The 17,973-nt window shown below is 42.8% G+C and overlaps 1 protein-coding gene across 1 annotated transcript in view; it reads right to left on the reverse strand.

Moving 5' to 3' along the window:
- BCL3 (BCL3 transcription coactivator) overlaps nucleotides 1-17,973 on the reverse strand; it is a 33,113-nt gene that overhangs the window by 3,959 nt on the left and 11,181 nt on the right. Inside the window, exons 3-7 of the mRNA XM_070764037.1 lie at nucleotides 17,252-17,360; nucleotides 9,414-9,615; nucleotides 8,024-8,112; nucleotides 4,670-4,747; nucleotides 2,249-2,416 (exon numbers count right to left, since the gene is read on the reverse strand). Of these exons, the coding sequence (XP_070620138.1) occupies nucleotides 2,249-2,416; nucleotides 4,670-4,747; nucleotides 8,024-8,112; nucleotides 9,414-9,615; nucleotides 17,252-17,360 (646 nt within the window). The remainder of the gene's footprint in view (nucleotides 1-2,248; nucleotides 2,417-4,669; nucleotides 4,748-8,023; nucleotides 8,113-9,413; nucleotides 9,616-17,251; nucleotides 17,361-17,973) is intronic.

Consider the following 17,973-nt stretch of genomic DNA (forward strand, 5'->3'; position numbering starts at 1 on the left):
ATTCAAAGTTCTAATAGCATCGAAAGAAGTGACTTACGACCGTTTTTCACATTCACGACCGTGGTCACCATCGGGGTTAGGTAGGAAATCACCTACGAAAGCCCCACTACATTTGCACCAAAGGGTCACCTCTCGTCTCCTCCCGTTGTTAACTTTGAGGAAACGGTTTAACCAGTCCGACTTGAATGACGTCCTTCCCCTTGTAAACACCACTTTCTGTTCCTGTCCTTTGTCCCAGAGAGAAAGTAATTGCTTTGCTTCTCTTTTGAAGCCCTTGTCCACATTTCTGGGTATAATATTTCCCGCGGCCCCCCATTGGTCATCTGCGGTCACGACAATAAGAAACAGAATACCCTACAAGACTAGACTTTCAATCCTGGGCCTAGAAAGTTTAGAACTAAGACGCCTTAAACAAGATGTAAGTATTGCCCACAAGATCATATGCTGCAACGTCCTGCCTGTCGGCGACTACTTCACCTTCAACCACAACAACACAAGAGCACACAACAGATTTAAACTTAATATTAACCGCTCCAAACTTGACTGTAAAAAATATGACTTCAGTAACTGAGTTGTCGAAGCGTGGAACTCATTACCGGACTCCATAGTGTCATCCCCAAACCCCTAACACTTTACCCTTGGATTATCTACGCTTGACCTATCCAGATTCCTAAGAGGTCAGTAAGGGGCGAGTACAAGTGCACTAGAGTGCCTTCCGTCCCCTGTCCTATTGCTCTCCTATATCTCCTATACCTTTCTTCTATTCCTATATCTCTTCTTCTATTCTTTCATTGATATGTTCTATTACTATATCTTCTTTTCTATTCTTTCTTAGATATATTTTACTATGAGTATCTCCTCTATAACCTTCAAGAATCTGTTCCATTATCCTGCTCGGATTATAGGTAGTGGTCCTTGATATACGACCACAGTGGAACCCAAAATTCCTGAGATATTAGTAAACGAGTTTCACACCAATGTAAAATCGGTGTAAACAACAATATTGGTAAGTGAATCACTGCAGTTGTTAAGTGAGTAACACATTTGTTAAATGAATCTGGCTTCCACGCTGAATTTATTTATCAGGAGGTCGCAAAAGGGGATTTGCGTGACCGCGGAACTGTCATAAATGTGAGTCACTTGCCAACTATTTGAATTTTGGGCACGCGATTGTGAGGACGCTGCTCAGCCCTGAGTGTGAAACGTGGTCATAAGTCCCTCTTTCCAGTGCCATTGTAACGTTTGAACGGTCACTAAACGAACCGCTGTAAGTTGAGGACTACCTGCACTGCAGTTCTTAACCAGATATATGCAAATTGACTACAGAAACATAGAAACATAGAAGACTGATGGCAGAAAAAGACCTCATGGTCCATCTAGTCTGCCCTTATACTATTTCCTGTATTTTATCTTACAATGGATATATGTTTATCCCAGGCATGTTTACATTGAGTTACTGTGGATTTACCAACCACGTCTGCTGGAAGTTTGTTCCAAGGATCTACTACTCTTTCAGTGAAATAATATTTTCTCACGTTGCTTTTGATCTTTCCCCCAACTAACTTCAGATTGTGTCCCCTTGTTCTTGTGTTCACTTTCCTATTAAAAACACTTCCCTCCTGAACCTTATTTAACCCTTTGACATATTTAAATGTTTCGATCATGTCCCCCCTTTTCCTTCTGTCCTCCAGACTATACAGATTGAGTTCATGAAGTCTTTCCTGATACGTTTTATGCTTAAGACCTTCCACCATTCTTGTAGCCCGTCTTTGGACCCGTTCAATTTTGTCAATATCTTTTTGTAAGTGAGGTCTCCAGAACTGAACACAGTATTCCAAATGTGGTCTTACCAGCGCTCTATATACTGTAAGGGGATCACAATCTCCCTCTTCCTGCTTGTTATACCTCTAGCTATGCAGCCAAGCATCCTACTTGCTTTTCCTACCGCCCGACCACACTGCTCACCCATTTTGAGACTGTCAGAAATCACAACCCCTAAATCCTTCTCTTCTGAAGTTTTTGCTAACACAGAACTGCCAATGCAATACTCAGATTGAGGATTCCTTTTCCCCAAGTGCATTATTTTACATTTGGAAACATTAAACTGCAGTTTCCATTGCTTTGACCATTTGTCTAGTAAAGCTAAATCATTTACCATATTACAGACCCCTCCAGGAATATCAACCCTATTGCACACTTTAGAGTCATTGGCAAATAGGCAAACCTTCCCTATGTAGTATCATCTCACCCTTTTGTTCTTGGCTACCATCAAGGCAGTGTCGTTGTGGTAATTTTTCAGACTGCCGTCTGCACCGTTCCTCACCAATAGGCGGAGCATGTCCAACAGGCCCCTTCCGCTAGCCGTGTGGAGTGCCGTGTTGCCCCCGTAGGATTGGGCGTTCACGTTGGCACCATGCTGTAAAATGGACACAACACAACACACTTTAAGGATCCACAAGCACCAATGAAAATAAAGACTGGGGCAGACAGGATGGCAGTGTTCCAGTATCTCAGGGGTTGTCACAAAGAAGAAGGAGTCAAGCTATTCTCCAAAGCACCTCAGGGTAGGACAAGAAGCAATGGGTGGAAACTAAATAAGGAGAGAAGCAACTTAGAATTAAGGAGAAATTTACTGACAGTTAGAACATTGGAACAGCTTGCCACTAGAAGTTGTAAATTGTGAATGCTCCAACACTGGAAGATTTTAAGAAGATGTTGGATAACCATTTGTCTGAAGTGGTGTAGGGTTTCCTGCCCAAGCAGGAGATTGGATTAGAAGACCTCCAAGGTCCCTTTCAATTCTGTTCTTATATTATTATAATATTATTATTGTTATTATTATTATATTATTGTTGTTGTTGTTGTTGTAGAAATTTTGCATGCATGCTTGCAAAAATTTCAGGGCATTTGAGGAAATGAAAAATTGAGATGGGCCTTATGGAACGGAAAAAATTTACTTGGGGATAAATTTCGTGTTTGCTTGTCCTTACAATTCTAGGCTGGATTAATAATAATAATTAATAATTAACAATAATAATAATTTATTAGATTTGTATGCCGCCCCTCTCCGAAGACTCGGGGCGGCTCACAACAACGATAAAAACAATATTATACTGGCACAAATCTAATATTAAAAAAAACTAAAAACCCTATCATAATTAAAAACCAAACAGCACATACATACCAAACATAAATTATAATAAGCATGGGGGAAAGGTGTCTCAAATCCCCCATGCCTGGCGGTATAGGTGGGTCTTAAGTAGTTTACGGAAGACAAGGAGGGTGGGAGCAGTTCTAATCTCCGGGGGGAGTTGATTCCAGAGGGCTGGGGCCGCCACAGAGAAGGCTCTTCCCCTGGGGCCCACCAGACGACTGTTTAGTCGACGGGACCCGGAGAAGGCCAACTCTGTGGGACCTTATCGGCCACTGGGATTCGTGCGGTAGCAGGCGGTTCCGGAGGTACTCTGGTCCAATGCCATGTAGGGCTTTAAAGGTCATGACCAACACTTTGGATTGGTTTACAACACCCCTTCCTGTGCTGAAAAATGGGTTTACGACTTTTCTGCCACACTGTGAAAATCCTGGTCGATGTTTAACAATGGTTTATTACAAACAAGCAGCATTTGAAGTCATACTTAGTGAGTTGCGGTATTGCTCCATGGTTTAGGACAGGGGTAGGCAAAGTTGGCTCGTCTATGACTTGTGGACTTCAACTCCCAGAATTCCTGAGCCAATCGTGCTAGCTCAGGAATTCTGGGCGTTGAAGTCCATATGTCAAAGAAGAGCCAACTTTGCCTACCCCTGGTTTAAGGATAACCATATTCATTGACCCAGATGACAAAATAAATTATGGTTTGGGGAAGTGGAAATTTGTCAGTATTTACTCAGGTTTGATTTATTTAAGTTGTGTGTACTTCAACCCCCAGGATTCCTGAGCTGGCCAGCTGGGGAATTCTGGGAATTGAAGTCCTCACAGCTTCAAATGGTCAGGGTTGAGAAACATTGTTTTGCTTGCTTTTTCTTTTTTATTTTAAATATATTTTTATTAAATTTTTATTACAACGAACAAAAATAAAAATTACTTACAGAAAAAGTGCCCAACACCAACAAACCCCACCACCATTTAGGGGGTTAAATTATTTGCAATAAGTTTCAATTTCTTCCTTGGCTCCGGTTTACATTTCTTTACATACAAAAAGTGATTGTAATTTATTTTTCACATTGTCGTCATAAATTCTACTGAAGATATAATTTTTCACCTTATTCCATCGTGCCATCAGCTTCTCCAATTTATGTTCATCAAACTTATTTAATCTTATTTCCATAATTTCAAAGTGGATGTGGTCCACCATGTACCAGTACCAATTCTGGATTGTCCATTTATTGCTGTCCTTCCACCCTAATACCACTACTGCTTGAGCGCTTTCCAAAGCTGCCGTTTTGATTTCTTTAAATTCTCGTAATTCCCCATATTTAACTAGTATTGCTAATTCTTTCGTGATTGTCCAATTAATGTTGCTTGCTTTTTCTTAATAATTCCCATATAGCTTGCGCTAAACTATTGTTTATTTTAATTGAACCATGGTCATGCATTTTTCTTGTATTTCTTTAAAAAAAATAGTTTGAAGCTAAAAGAGGATTTTTCTCAAGAAGGGCAAATCATCCTTACCTGTAGTAGCAATTCCACCATATCCAAATTATTGTTCTCCACAGCATGAAGTAACGGAGATCTGCCACTCTTTATATCCTAAGAACAAGAGTCAACCAGGGTTGGTTACAACTGGCCTTAGGTTGGTAACATTAATGAATTTTTAAATTCCGAGACCAGGGTTCTTTCCCTTTCCTTTATTTATTTTTTAAAAACAGTATTTAACATTAGCACGGGCTTCTGTCGTGCTATGAAGTCTGAAAAACAATGGGGAACATGGCTGAAAACCAATAACTCTGAAACAGAAATATATGGGTGTCAATCTATGTGAAGATATTAAGATGTAATTCAATTCAATTCAATTCAATTTATTAGATTTGTATGCCGCCCCTCTCCGAAGACTCGGGGCGGCTCACAACAATAATAAAAACAATATTCCGGCGAAAACAGATCTAATATTTAAAAAGCACATAAAAAACTATCATACTTAAAAAAGCAAACAACATATACATACCCAAACATAAATATAAAAAAGCCTGGGGGAAAGGTGTCTCAACTCCCCCATGCCTGGCGGTATAGATGGGTCTTGAGTAATTTACGAAAGACAAGGAGTGTGGGGACAGTTCTAATCTCCGGGGGGAGTTGATTCCAGAGGGCCGGGGCTGCCACAGAGAAGGCTCTTTTCCTGGGGCCCACCAAACGACATTGTTTGGTCGACGGGACCCGGAGAAGGCCAATTCTGTGGGACCTTATCGGTTGCTGGGATTCGTGCGGTAGCAGGCGGTTCCGGAGATACCAATATTAAATATTTTAAAAATCAATAAAAATTATGGCAAAATAAATAAATAAATAAAGAGCTAACCTGAAGGGAAAGGGTGTAACTTTATTGCAAATTCATGAACTCTTCATAAAAAAAGTTATCAAAGTATCACAAAAAAAATGCAGTCACTCAATTCTACCTTGGGCCTTTTTTGGGGTGTGTGTGTGTGTGTCCCTTTGACTCAAGCCCTTTCCTCCTACTCAAACATTCCCTTTGAAAAATTCCAATCCTCCACAATTCCTTTGTTGAAAATCGTCACATCCTCTTTCGCAACCTCTCTCCCGGAATGAAAAAAAAGAGAGAGGATTTCCCCCCCCCCCCTCTGCTTATTCATTTAAAGTTCCTTTTGTTTATTTTTTTGTAAAATAAGCTTTCCCCATTAAGAAGAACATCTCCGGGTATCACTAAAAACAAGAGATGCAAAATATGACGTGCCACTTCACGGTTCACGAACAGGTCTCTGCAGCTCATCCCAAATTATTCACAGCTTGTAATCGATTGCAGAGATCGGTGAAGTTTTCATGCAATTTCCACGGTTTATTTCCGCCTTCCCACAGCGTCAAAACGAACAATACCCAATACAGCGGTACCTCTACTTAAGAACACCTCTACGTAAGAACTTTTCTAGATAAAGCACTACATGGAATTGGGCCAGAATACCTCCGGAACTGCCTTCTACCGCACGAATCCCAGCAGCCGATAAGTTCCCACAGAGTCGGCCTTCTCCGGGTCCCGTCGACCAAACAATGTCGTTTGGCGGGCCCCAGGGGAAGAGCCTTCTCTGTGGTGGCCCCAGTCCTCTGGAATCAACTCCCCCCCGAGATTAGAACGCCCCCCCCCTCCTTGTCTTTCGCAAATTACTGAAGACCCACGTTTGTCGCCAGGAATGGGGGAGTTAAGATATTCCTTCCCCCTAGGCCATTACAAGTTATGCACGGTATGTTTGTGTGTATGTTTGGTTTTTATAATAAGGGTTTTTTAGTTGTTTTATTAAATTGGAGTGTTACATGTTGTATTTATCATTGTTGTTAGCTGCCCCGAGTCTGCAGAGAGGGGCGGCATATAAATCCAATTGATAATAATAATAATAATAATAATAATAATAATAATAATAATAACAACAACAACAACAACAACAACAACAACAACAAGAACAACAACCTCTTTTTGCCTCTTCTTAAGAACCATTTTCTACTTAAGAAGCTGAGCCCGGAAAAATTTTCCAGGAAATTTGAGAGCGGCACAAAGGCCCGGCCAGTTTCCTGCCATTCCCCCTGGGTTTCTCTCTCTGGTGCAGTGTATGGGAGGCAGCCTCAGAGTCCCTCTCTTTTTTTTTTAAGCCTTAAAGTTTTGGATTTTTTTTATTCTCCTTCGGCAGCGACTGTCCTCCTCTTCTTCTTCTTCCTCCTCCTCCCACCCAAATTCCCAGCTTTTATTTCTTTCCTAATGGGTTTGCAGGCATTATTTGCTTTTACATTGATTCCTATGGGAAAAATTGCTTCTACTTACAAACTTTTCTACTTAAGAACCTGTTGTGGGTAGCTCTGGCCCTGCTCCTGCCCCAAGGACTGTGGATGTGGGGGAGACATCCACATGCTGCAGGCCTGTTTTGCCCCCCCCCCCCCCGTGGAATCTGCTGATGAAGGCTCCTCTGACCAAGAAGACATGAGTGACAGGGAGGAGGAGAGTGGGACAGACAGCTCAGAAGGAGATCAATTCTCTAGTTCCTCCTTGGATTCAGAACAAGAGTTAATGATACTGCCACGCATGCGGAAAGCGATGCATAGGCAACAACAACTGAGAGATTATTATCAAAGAAAATGAGGCCACCTGTGGTTGGGTGGGGCTGTGGTCATTAGTGAGGCTGCTATAAAGAGCATCCTGTGGGTTTGGCCATTGTGGAGGATTATCTGATCGTTGTGTTTCGTGACTGCTTTACTGACTTTGACCTTTTGTGTGCTGATTTTTCCCCGCTTTGAAACTTAACCAGGGCAAAGTGTGTTTCACTTTGTGAAAGAAGAAGGACTGTGAATTGCCTCACAGCTGCAAGCTAAGTATCTCAGAACTGATAAGGGACTTGTACCAATGACCAGTTTGTTTGGAGACGAGTGCTCTTTGCTACACCAAAAGAGGGCTTGGTTTAAGTGAATTTTCATTATAAAGAACATTGTTTTGAATTTTCAAACGTGTGTGTGTCTGAAATTTGTACCTGTGAATTTTTGGGAGGATTCTACCAGAGAGCCCGACAGAACAAGAATCTGGTCACGGAACGAAATAAGTTGTTAAGCAGAGGTACCACTGTATCTGTAGGTAATGACCAGACTTAGCCCGAAGGAGGAGTCAAAACACGTCATAAGTCACCGGTCTCTGCATGCCCCCGAGAGATCTAAATCCAGCCCACCTTGAACCGCAGAATCTCCTACTCATTTCTCTAAATGGCCAGTTGGCCGGATTCTTGTAAACAGCTTAAGCGATGCAATAAATCTTTATACTCATGGAAGCGCCTGAACCTCCTGATTGACGCTTGACAATATCCTCTCGAACTCCATGCTTACCACGGCATCCACATCTGCCCCATGATCCAGCAAAGCAAGAACAATGTCGTGGTGAGAAGATGCAACAGCTAAATGCAACGGGGTGAAACCTAGTCCGAGACAAAAAGGGGAAAACAATAAGGACATTTTGAAAACAAAAGAGAAACAGCTCTTGTCCATTTTTGTCACTGATTCTAAATACAGTGGGACCTCTACCTAAGAACGCCTCTACTTGCAAACTTTTGTAGATAAGAACCAGGTGTTCAATATTTTTTTTGCCTCTTCTCAAGAACCATGTTCCACTTACAAACCCGAGCCTCCGAAACTATAACTGGAAAAGGCAGGGAGAAGCCTCTTTGGGGCCTCTCTAGGAATCTCCTGGGAGGAAATATGGCCGGAAAAGGTGGGGAGAAGCCTCCGTGGGGCCTTTCTAGGAATCTCCTGGGAGGAAACAGGGACGGAAAAGGCAGGGAGAAGCCTCCATGGGGCCTCTAGGAATCTCCTGGGAGGAAACAGGGCCTCCACCCTCCCTCTGGTTTCCCCAATCGCATTATTTGCTTTTAAATTGATTTCTATGGGGAAAATTGCTTCTTCTTACAAACTTTTCTACTTAAGAACCTGGTCACGGAATGAATTACGTTCATAAGTAGAGGTGCCACTATACAGGTAGCTCTCTCTGTACTTATGACCACCAATAAGCCCAACCCTTGTGTTGATAAGAGAGACAGCTAATTTAATTTAATTTAATTTATTTGATTTACGACCTAAGTGAGTTTGATTCAACCTTTCTGGCTACGTTTGTTAAGTGAATTGCCGCAGTTGCGCAGTTAAAACACGGTTGTTATGTGAAGCTGGCTGCTTTTTTGAATTTGTTTGGCAGAAGGTCACCTGAGGACAGGGATGGCAAACATTTTTTGGTTTGCGTTCCAAAAACATAGAAACACAGAAGATTGATGGCAGAAAAAGACCTCATGGTCCATCTAGTCTGCCCTTATACTATTTCCTGTATTTTATCTTAGGATGGATATATGTTTATCCCAGGCATGTTTCAATTCAGTTACTGTGGATTGACCAACCACGTCTGCTGGAAGTTTGTTCCAAGCATCCACTACTCTTTCAGTCGAACAATATTTTCTCACATTGCTTTTGATCTGGTGGGAAGGAGGTGGGGGGTGGGTGTTGCAGGTGTGCGTATCTGCACCCATAATTTTATGCGCCCACGAGGGATGCTAGGATGGTTGTTAAGTGTGAAGATGGGTCACAAAGTCCTTTCTTTCAGTACGGTTTCGAATGGCCAGTAAACCAATACTGTAGTTGTAAGCCGAGGAGTCTACTACAAACTCTTAAAATGTCTGGGGATTTTCGAATTATCTTATTTCGTCATGTCCAGTGACTAGGCCTCCATGCTCACCCTCGAAATTCCGGGCCTCGAGGTCCAGTGTGGTAGGACTTCCCTCCAACAACTCCTGCAGGCAACGGAGGCTGTTGTGTTCACAAGCCAGATGCAGAGCGGTCTGTCCATGCCGGTCCAGCACCATGGGGGATGCGCCGTAGGAGAGCAGGAGTTTCACCAGGGAAGGCTGAGCTATGATGACCGCCAGGTGTAAAGGGGTCTGGAAATGGAGGAAGGGAAAGGGGCTCATTACTGCCAGGGTATACATGGATATTCTTTCTTTCTTTCTTTCTTTCTTTCCTTCTTTCTTTCCTTCTTTCTTTCTTTCCTTATTTCCTTCCTTTCTTCCTTCCTCTTCCTCTCCTTCTTCCTTCCTTCCTTTCTTTCCTTCTTTCTTTCTTTCCTTCCTTCCTTCTTTCTTTCTTTCCTATTTTCTTCCTTTCTTCCTTCCTCTTCCTCTCCTTCTTTCTTTCTTTCTTTCTTTCTTTCTTCCTTTCCTTCTTTCTTTCTTTCCTTCCTTCTTTCTTTCTTTCCTTCTTTCCTTCCTTTCTTCCTTCCTCTTCCTCTCCTTCTTTCCTTCTTTCCTTCTTTCTTCTTTCTTTCCTTCCTTCCTTCTTTTTTCTTTCTTTCCTCCCTCCCTCTGTCTCTCTTTTTTCCTTCCTTCCTTCCTCCCTCCACTCCCTCCCTCCTTCCTTTCCTCTCCCTTTCTTCCTTCCTTCCTTCCTCTCTCTCTCTCCCTTCCTTCCTTTCTACCTACCTACCTACCTACCTACCTACCTACCGGATTTTTAAAAAGCCAGGCAAACTAATCAAACGTAAGTAAGGGGGGGGAAAGGCAGAAAAAAGACATTTGAAAAAAAGAGAAAAAGTGCAAGAAAAGTCATGGGGAGAGAGCTTCCCACCCAGTGTCACTTGCTCAGATGGGCGACCACAACAACAACAAAATCAAAATAACAAAAAATTAAAAAAATCTCAATTTAACCCCTGAACGGAAGATGCAGAATTGAAGGGGTTTTTTTTTTTACTGTGTTTTCCTGCATGGTGGTATCTCGCCACGCTTGACAGGTGGAGAAAGCTGACTCCCTTTACCGGGGTCATTTCTGGGTAGTGGGACCGGTTTGCATAGGAAGTCAACACACAAGAAACCCAGACACCCACGAGGCAAGAACCCGCTGTCCTCGGAGCTCTTCCTTGGAACCACGGCAATTGCCCGGCACCCCGGCTTCGTCTCAACGGCTCTTACTCACCCAATTCGGAGGAAACCAGCTGAGTTCCCATGACCAAACCGCATCCCTTACACCTGCCTGCACTGATGCAGCTGGAGGTTTCTCAGAAAAGGCGGGGGGGGCGGGTGGTGGTGAGGGACTGGGTCCAAAGAGACTTTGATAAGAAACGGAAGAGGAAATTATGGGCAGGGGGTGGAATGGGACCCACGTGACCGGCAGCTTACAGGAAAGCCCAGCTTGTCTTTTGCAAACAAAATTTCATTCATCCAGCCATGCATTGATGCATGCATGCATTCATGCACGCATTTATTGAGAACAAAAAAAATGAAATTTATGAAATGAATGAAGATTTATTTAATTTATTTATTTTATTTTAATTTATTTATTTTATTTTATTTTATTTTATTTTATTTTATTTTATTTTATTTTATTTTATTTTATTTTATTTTATTTTATTTTTCTTTCTTTCTTTACTTACTTACTTACTTACTTACTTACTTACTTACTTACTTACTTACTTACTTACTTACTTACTTACTTACTTACTTACTTACTTACTGGATTTGTATGCCGCCCCTCTCCGCAGACTCGGGCGGCTAACAACAATGATAAAAAAACAACATGTAACAATCCGATTTAATAAAACAACTAAAAAACCCTTATTATAAAAAACCAAACATACACACAAACATACCATGCATAACTTGTAATGGCCTCGGGGGAAGGAATATCCTAACTCCCCCATGCCTGGCGACAAAGGTGGGTCTTGAGTAATTTGCGAAAGACAAGGAGGGTGGGGGCCGTTCTAATCTCTGGGGGGGGGATTGATTCCAGAGGGCCGGGGCCACCACAGAGAAGGCTCTTCCCCTGTGGCCCGCCAAACGACACTGTTTGGTCGACGTGACCTGGAGAAGGCCGACTCTGTGGGACCTTATCGGCCGCTGGGATTCATGCGGTAGAAGGTGGTTTCCGAATGTATTTGCCACCCGTCTCATATCCAGCGACTCTGGGTAGCTCGTAACATAAAAATGTTGAAACAACGTGTTGTGGTTCGCTCGCGTCCTGCACAAATAATAATGGACTCCAAGGACACACAGACTAGGGTGGTGGACCACAGGTGCCTTGTGTTCCTGGCTGGACAGTGAAGAAGATGAAGGGGTCAGGGTCAACCAGGGCCTTCTGCACTTCCCGGGAGGAGTGAATCAGCATTTCCTGTTAGGAATGACTTTACATTTCCTACAGGAGTGACTCCGGGGAACAGGAGGAGCCTCTTCTGGATGCCAGGGTTCGAAGGGCATTTAGAAGACATGAATGGTTGGTTAAGAGGAGAGTCACTCAGGAGTAGTGGTAGGAGCTATTGGGTATGAGGGTATTTAAGAGTGAGCAGAGCCATGTCCCAGCGCAGAGAACAACAATTTATTCTGGCTTCTAGTTTTTGGATTACATTGTCTTACGTTTGAAAGAACATTTTCGGCTTTAAGAAGAACCCTAAACTTCAAGATTATTCCTTTGCAGCTTTGCTTTTGATTAATTCCAGCTGGGTAATTATTATTTGTGTTATCTCTTTTTCTGGGACTCTTGCCAGGTGATAGAACTCTTCCTGCTAATTTCAGCAGAAGACTTTTAGATGCGTTTATTTGATTCGAAAGACTTTCCTTGTAAATATATCGTATTTTTCGGTGTATCACATGCACCTTTCCCGTCCCTAAAGTAGGCTGATAGGGTGCATCTTATACTCTGAATGTAGCTTTTTTCCCCCAGCCCTAATTAACTACTAACAATCTTCCCATCTCTTACCTTGCAGGCTCTTTCATTGTTTCTCTCTGCAAAGAATGTTTTCCAAGCCCTAAGTCTTTGCAGGGTTTTTTTTCATTACTCTAACTTGTTCTGAGTAAGTCCTTCGGGCGCTGCCATCTTTTCCCCCCAATTTTTTTTTGTATTTTATTTATTGGAATAACTATTTTATTAGACATATAGAATTATGGTTTATTAGATTTTTTTTGGGTTGCAATATGAAGAATTATTTTATATATAATCTAATTGGCTTAAAAGATTATAAGAAAATTGCCATTTGGAATAATAAGTTTAACAGATGCAAATAAGAAGTGAATTTGATGACCAGCGATTTATGCAAAGGTTATTGTAATGTTTTAATATTAGATAAAGAGAAGTCATATTTTTAAGAGTTTTTTGAATATATAAGATATTATTATTATTTATTATTATTATTTATTAGATTTGTATGCCACCTCTCTCCGCAGACTCGGGGCGGCTCACAACAATAACAAGAACAATGTAAGAACAAATCTAATAATAAAAAAAAACCACTAAAACCCCCATTATTAAAAGCAAACACACACACAAACATTCCATGTATAAACTGTATAGGCCCGGGGGAGATGTGTCAGTTCCCCCATGCCTGACGGCAAAGATGGGTCTTAAGAACTTTACGAAAGGCAAGGAGGGTGGGGGCAGTTCTAATCTCTGGGGGGAGCTGGTTCCAGAGGGTCGGGGCCGCCACAGAGAAGGCTCTTCTCCTGGGTCCCACCAAACGACATTGTTTAGTTATATGTTTTTACAGTTACGTTGTGGGGGAAAAGAGACACAAGAGCCTCCATTGAATGATTACAAAGTAAACAGAAAAAAAAAATGTATATGTTTGACAATAAGCTTGTTTCTGTGTTGGAAACTATGAATTATTTTATTTATTTATTTATTTATTACTTAGATTTGTATGCCGCCCCTCTCCGAAGACTCGGGGCGGCTCACAACACGTGGAAACAAATCATAAATAATCTGACAATTTAAAATATTTAAAGATTTAAGAAAGACCCCCTATACTAACAGACACACACACAAGCATACCATATATAAATTAAACATGCCCAGGGGGAGATGTTTCAGTTCCCCCATGCCTGACGGCAAAGGTGGGTTTTAAGGAGCTTGCGAAAGGCAAGGAGGGTGGGGGCAACTCTGATATCTGGGGGGAGTTGGTTCCAGAGGGCCGGTGCCGCCACAGAGAAGGCTCTTCCCCTGGGGCCCGCCAACCGACATTGTTTCGTTGACGGGAATTGTTTTTTAATCTTGTGTTGGAAAAAAAATTAAAAAATATGATAATGCATAAAGGAATGGCATAGATAAGAATCTCTTGCCTGAGCAAGGGGTTGGACTAGATGACCCCAGTGTCCCTCCCAACCCTGTTGCTCTAATGTTCAAAACGAAGACGTCAGAACAACGCCGCAAGCTCTGACCCCAATTTCCTCCTGTCTCGCTCCGGCTTCGCTGACCATGAAGCAAGTTCTCTTGAGCAATGAGTTTGAGGAAGTGACTCTTGAGTTTTTGTCACCAGCAGATCAAGGGAAAGTCCCAGGGGTGGAGAGAGGGGGGGGGGAAGGGTGTAGGGCGCAGAGCCCAAATGGTTTCCAGGATCTAAGCCAACATTCTGTGCTCTCTGTCCGGCCCCAAAAAGCCAAGAGGGATGGCAAAGATGCAATGGAAGTGTCCAGGGCAGGGCCAAAGAAATCAAGATGGCGGCCTGAATGAGGCACTCGAAACTCAGGGCGTGAGGAAGTCAGCCAAAATGGCGGTCGCCAGGAGGCAGTCAAGGCTCCAGGGGAAAGGTCAAATAAGTCAAAATGGCGGTCGCAATGAGGCTATTGAAGCTCTAGGAGAGTGTCCAAAAAAATCAAAATGGCGGTCACAACGAGGCAATCAAAGCTCCCGGGAAGGGTCAAATAAATCAAAATGGCAGACACAATGAGGCATCCAAAGCACCAGCTATAGGTCAAATAAGTCAAAATGGCGGTCGCAATGAGGCTATTTTAAGCTCTACGGAAGTGTCCAAAAAATCAAAATGGCGGTCGCGATGAGGCAATCATAGCTCCAGGAAAGGGTCAAAGAAATCAAAATGGCAGACACAATGAGGCATCCAAAGCACCAGCTATAGGTCAAATAAGTCAAAATGGCGGTCGCAATGAGGCTATTTTAAGCTCTACGGAAGTGTCCAAAAAATCAAAATGGCGGTCGCGATGAGGCAATCAAAGCTCCCGGGAAGGGTCAAATAAATCAAAATGGCAGACACAATGAGGCATCCAAAGCACCAGCTATAGGTCAAATAAGTCAAAATGGCGGTCGCAATGAGGCTATTTTAAGCTCTACGGAAGTGTCCAAAAAATCAAAATGGCGGTCGCGATGAGGCAATCATAGCTCCAGGAAAGGGTCAAAGAAATCAAAATGGCAGACACAATGAGGCATCCAAAGCACCAGCTATAGGTCAAATAAGTCAAAATGGCGGTCGCAATGAGGCAATCAAAGCTCAGGGAAGGGTCAAAGATGGCAACGAGGCAACCAAACATTCCTGTCGCTAAGTGAGGTAATCATGTACACGGATCATTGGACCATCCTGGAAAAATTATACTATCCTGAACAAATGTTTTCTGAAAAATCTTAGTACCCATCACCCGGGAAAATCTTAGTACAGTGATACCTCTACCTAAGAACGCCTCTACTTATGAACTTTTCTAGATAAGAACCGGATGTTCAAGATTTTTTTTGCCTCTTCTCAAGAACTATTTTTCACTTACAAACCTGAGCCTCTGAATTTGTAACCGGAAAAGGCAAGGAGAAGCCTCCATGGGGCCTCTCTAGGAATCTCCTGGGAGGATACAGGGCCGGAAAAGGCGAGGAGAAGACTTTGTGGGGCCTCTAAAGGAATCTCCTGGGAGGATACATGGCCGGAAAAGGTGAGGAGAAGCCTCTGTGGGGCCTCTCTAGGAGTCTCCTGGGAGGACAGGGCTGGAAAAGGAGGGAGAAGCCTCCGTGGGGCCTCTCTAGGAATCTCCTGGGAGGATACAAGGCAGGAAAAGGCGAGGAGAAGCCTCTGTGGGGCCTCTCTAGGAATCTCCTGGGAGGAAACAGGGCCTCTACCCTCCCTGTGGTTTCCTCAATCTCACACATTATTTGCTTTTTCCATTGATTCCTATGGGAAAAATTGCTTCTTCTTACAAACTTTTCTACCTGGTCACCGAACGAAATTAATTTCGTAAGTAGAGGTACCACTGCACTCACAACCCACAACTGTTCAGCTGCGTAATAATTCTCGTTATCGGGAAATTCCTCCTTGTTTCCAGATTGGACCTCCCTTCTGACAAGTTCCCACCAGTTCTTGCCTCTACCTGCTCCAACAAACTTCCCAGGTTCTTCCTTACACTGGGTTTCCGTTTTGAAAAACTTCCTCCAGAGCCCAAAGGAAGCCCAATCCCGCCCTCTCTCAGCTCACCGGCTTCAATTTACCTACCACAAGCCTGTGATGCAATTTTTCCTTGAAGGGTGGGGCACCAGGAAATGAACAGTATGCCAAAGCCGCACCCCACAAGAGAAATCTCCTTCAGCCGAATCTCTGCTTCGGTGCGTTCAAGCCTATCTTCTCAGGCTTATGGGCTAGAAACTTGTTGTTTTTATTTAAGTCAATACCAGAGGCTTTCTGTTTGGGTCGTGTACATAGAAACATAGAAGATTGACGGCAGAAAAAGACCTCCTGGTCCATCTAGTCTGCCCTTATACTATTTCCTGTATTTTATCTTAGGATGGATATATATGTTTATCCCAGGCATGTTTAAATTCAGTTCCTGTGGATTGACCAACCACGTCTGCTGGAATTTTGTTCCAAGCATCTACTACTCCTTCAGTCAAATAATATTTTCTCACGTTGCTTCTGATCTTTCCCCCAACTAATCTCAGATTGTGCCCCCTTGTTCTTATGTTCACTTTCCTATTAAGAACACTTCCCTCTTGAATCTTATTTAACCCTTTCACATATTTAAATGTTTCAATTCAGCTGCTGTTCATTTACCAACCACGTCTGCTGGAAGTTTGTTCCAAGCATCTACTACTCTTTCAGTCAAATAATATTTTATCCAGTTGCTTCTGATCTTTCCCCCAACTCACCTCAGATTGTGCCCCCTTGTTCTTATGTTCACTTTCTTATTAAAAACACTTCCCTCCCGAACCTTATTTAACCCTTTCACATATTTAAATGTTTCAATTCAGTTACTGTTCATTCACCAACCACGTCTGCTGGAAGTTTGTTCCAAGCATCTACTACTCCTTCAGTCAAATAATATTTTCTCACGTTGCTTCTGATCTTTCCCCCAACTCACCTCAGATTGTGCCCCCTTGTCCTTGTGTTCACTTTCCTATTAAAAACACTTCCCTCCCGAACCTTATTTAACCCTTTCACATATTGAAATGCTTCGATCAAGTCCCCACTTTTCCTTCTGTCCTCCAGAATAGACAGATTGAGTTCATGAAGTCTTTCCTGATAATTTTTATGTTTTATGTTTTATGCTTAAGACCTTCCACCATTGGAATTTGGAGAAACTCTTCCTCCCTAGACCAGGAAGGGTTGTAGATCAGGGCTACACCACACACAACCGTGTTTTCCATGTAAGAGAACCCGCGGTGCTTTGACAGTACTATCATAACCTAGCATAAAACAATAGCTGCCCCGAAACTCCCTGACACTGTAGACTCAACACTGCCTTGTTTGTCACCTGCGCCCACACCAACCCAATTCATCCCTCTGTAGAAGGTGCATCCTACACAATGGTTCTCTTCTTGCGTTGCACTAACCTGTCGTAGGTTGTTGAAAATATCCAGGTCCCGCTGTCCCTGGTGGAAGAGACTGACCAAATGATGAACCGCCGGCAGGTTCCCCTGAGCTACGGCAATGTGGAGTGGCCTAGAAGAGAGCAAAGGACGTTTTTTAGGGACCCTGTCCAGTTCTTTAGACCAGTGTTTCCCAACCTTGGCAACTTGAAGATATTTCGACTTCAACTCCCAGAATTCCCCAGCCAGCGAATGCTGGCTTAGGAATTCTGGGAGTTGAAGTCCAGATGTCTCCAAGTTGCCAAGGTTGGGAAACACTGCTTTAGACCTTCACCTAACAGGTGGGATCCTCGGTGCCCTCTGAGCTTGATGGGTTTTTTCGCAGACATCTCGCCACCCAACTAGGTAACATCATCACTGCTAGAAAGGAGCGGGGTTTGCTCTGTTTATTTATTTTTATTTATTTATGAATCAGATTTGTATGCCGCCCTTCTCCAAGGACTCGGGGCGGCTAACAGCATATAATATAACAATACAGTACAATGGCAAATCTAATTAAATTTAAAATTACCATCTAAAAATCCAATATTTCAAAACAATCATTACCAGTTCAATCATATAACATATATCTCATTTTGTTGGGCATAGAAAGCTGAGACCTAATTGCCCCAAGCCTGGCGACATAGGTAAGTCTTAAGACTTTTACGGAAGGCAAGGAGGGTGGGGGCAGTGCGAATCTCCGGGGG

This window comes from Erythrolamprus reginae, chromosome 11 (genome assembly GCF_031021105.1).
Source record: "Erythrolamprus reginae isolate rEryReg1 chromosome 11, rEryReg1.hap1, whole genome shotgun sequence".
In the NCBI taxonomy this organism is placed as follows: Eukaryota; Metazoa; Chordata; class Lepidosauria; order Squamata; family Dipsadidae; genus Erythrolamprus; species Erythrolamprus reginae.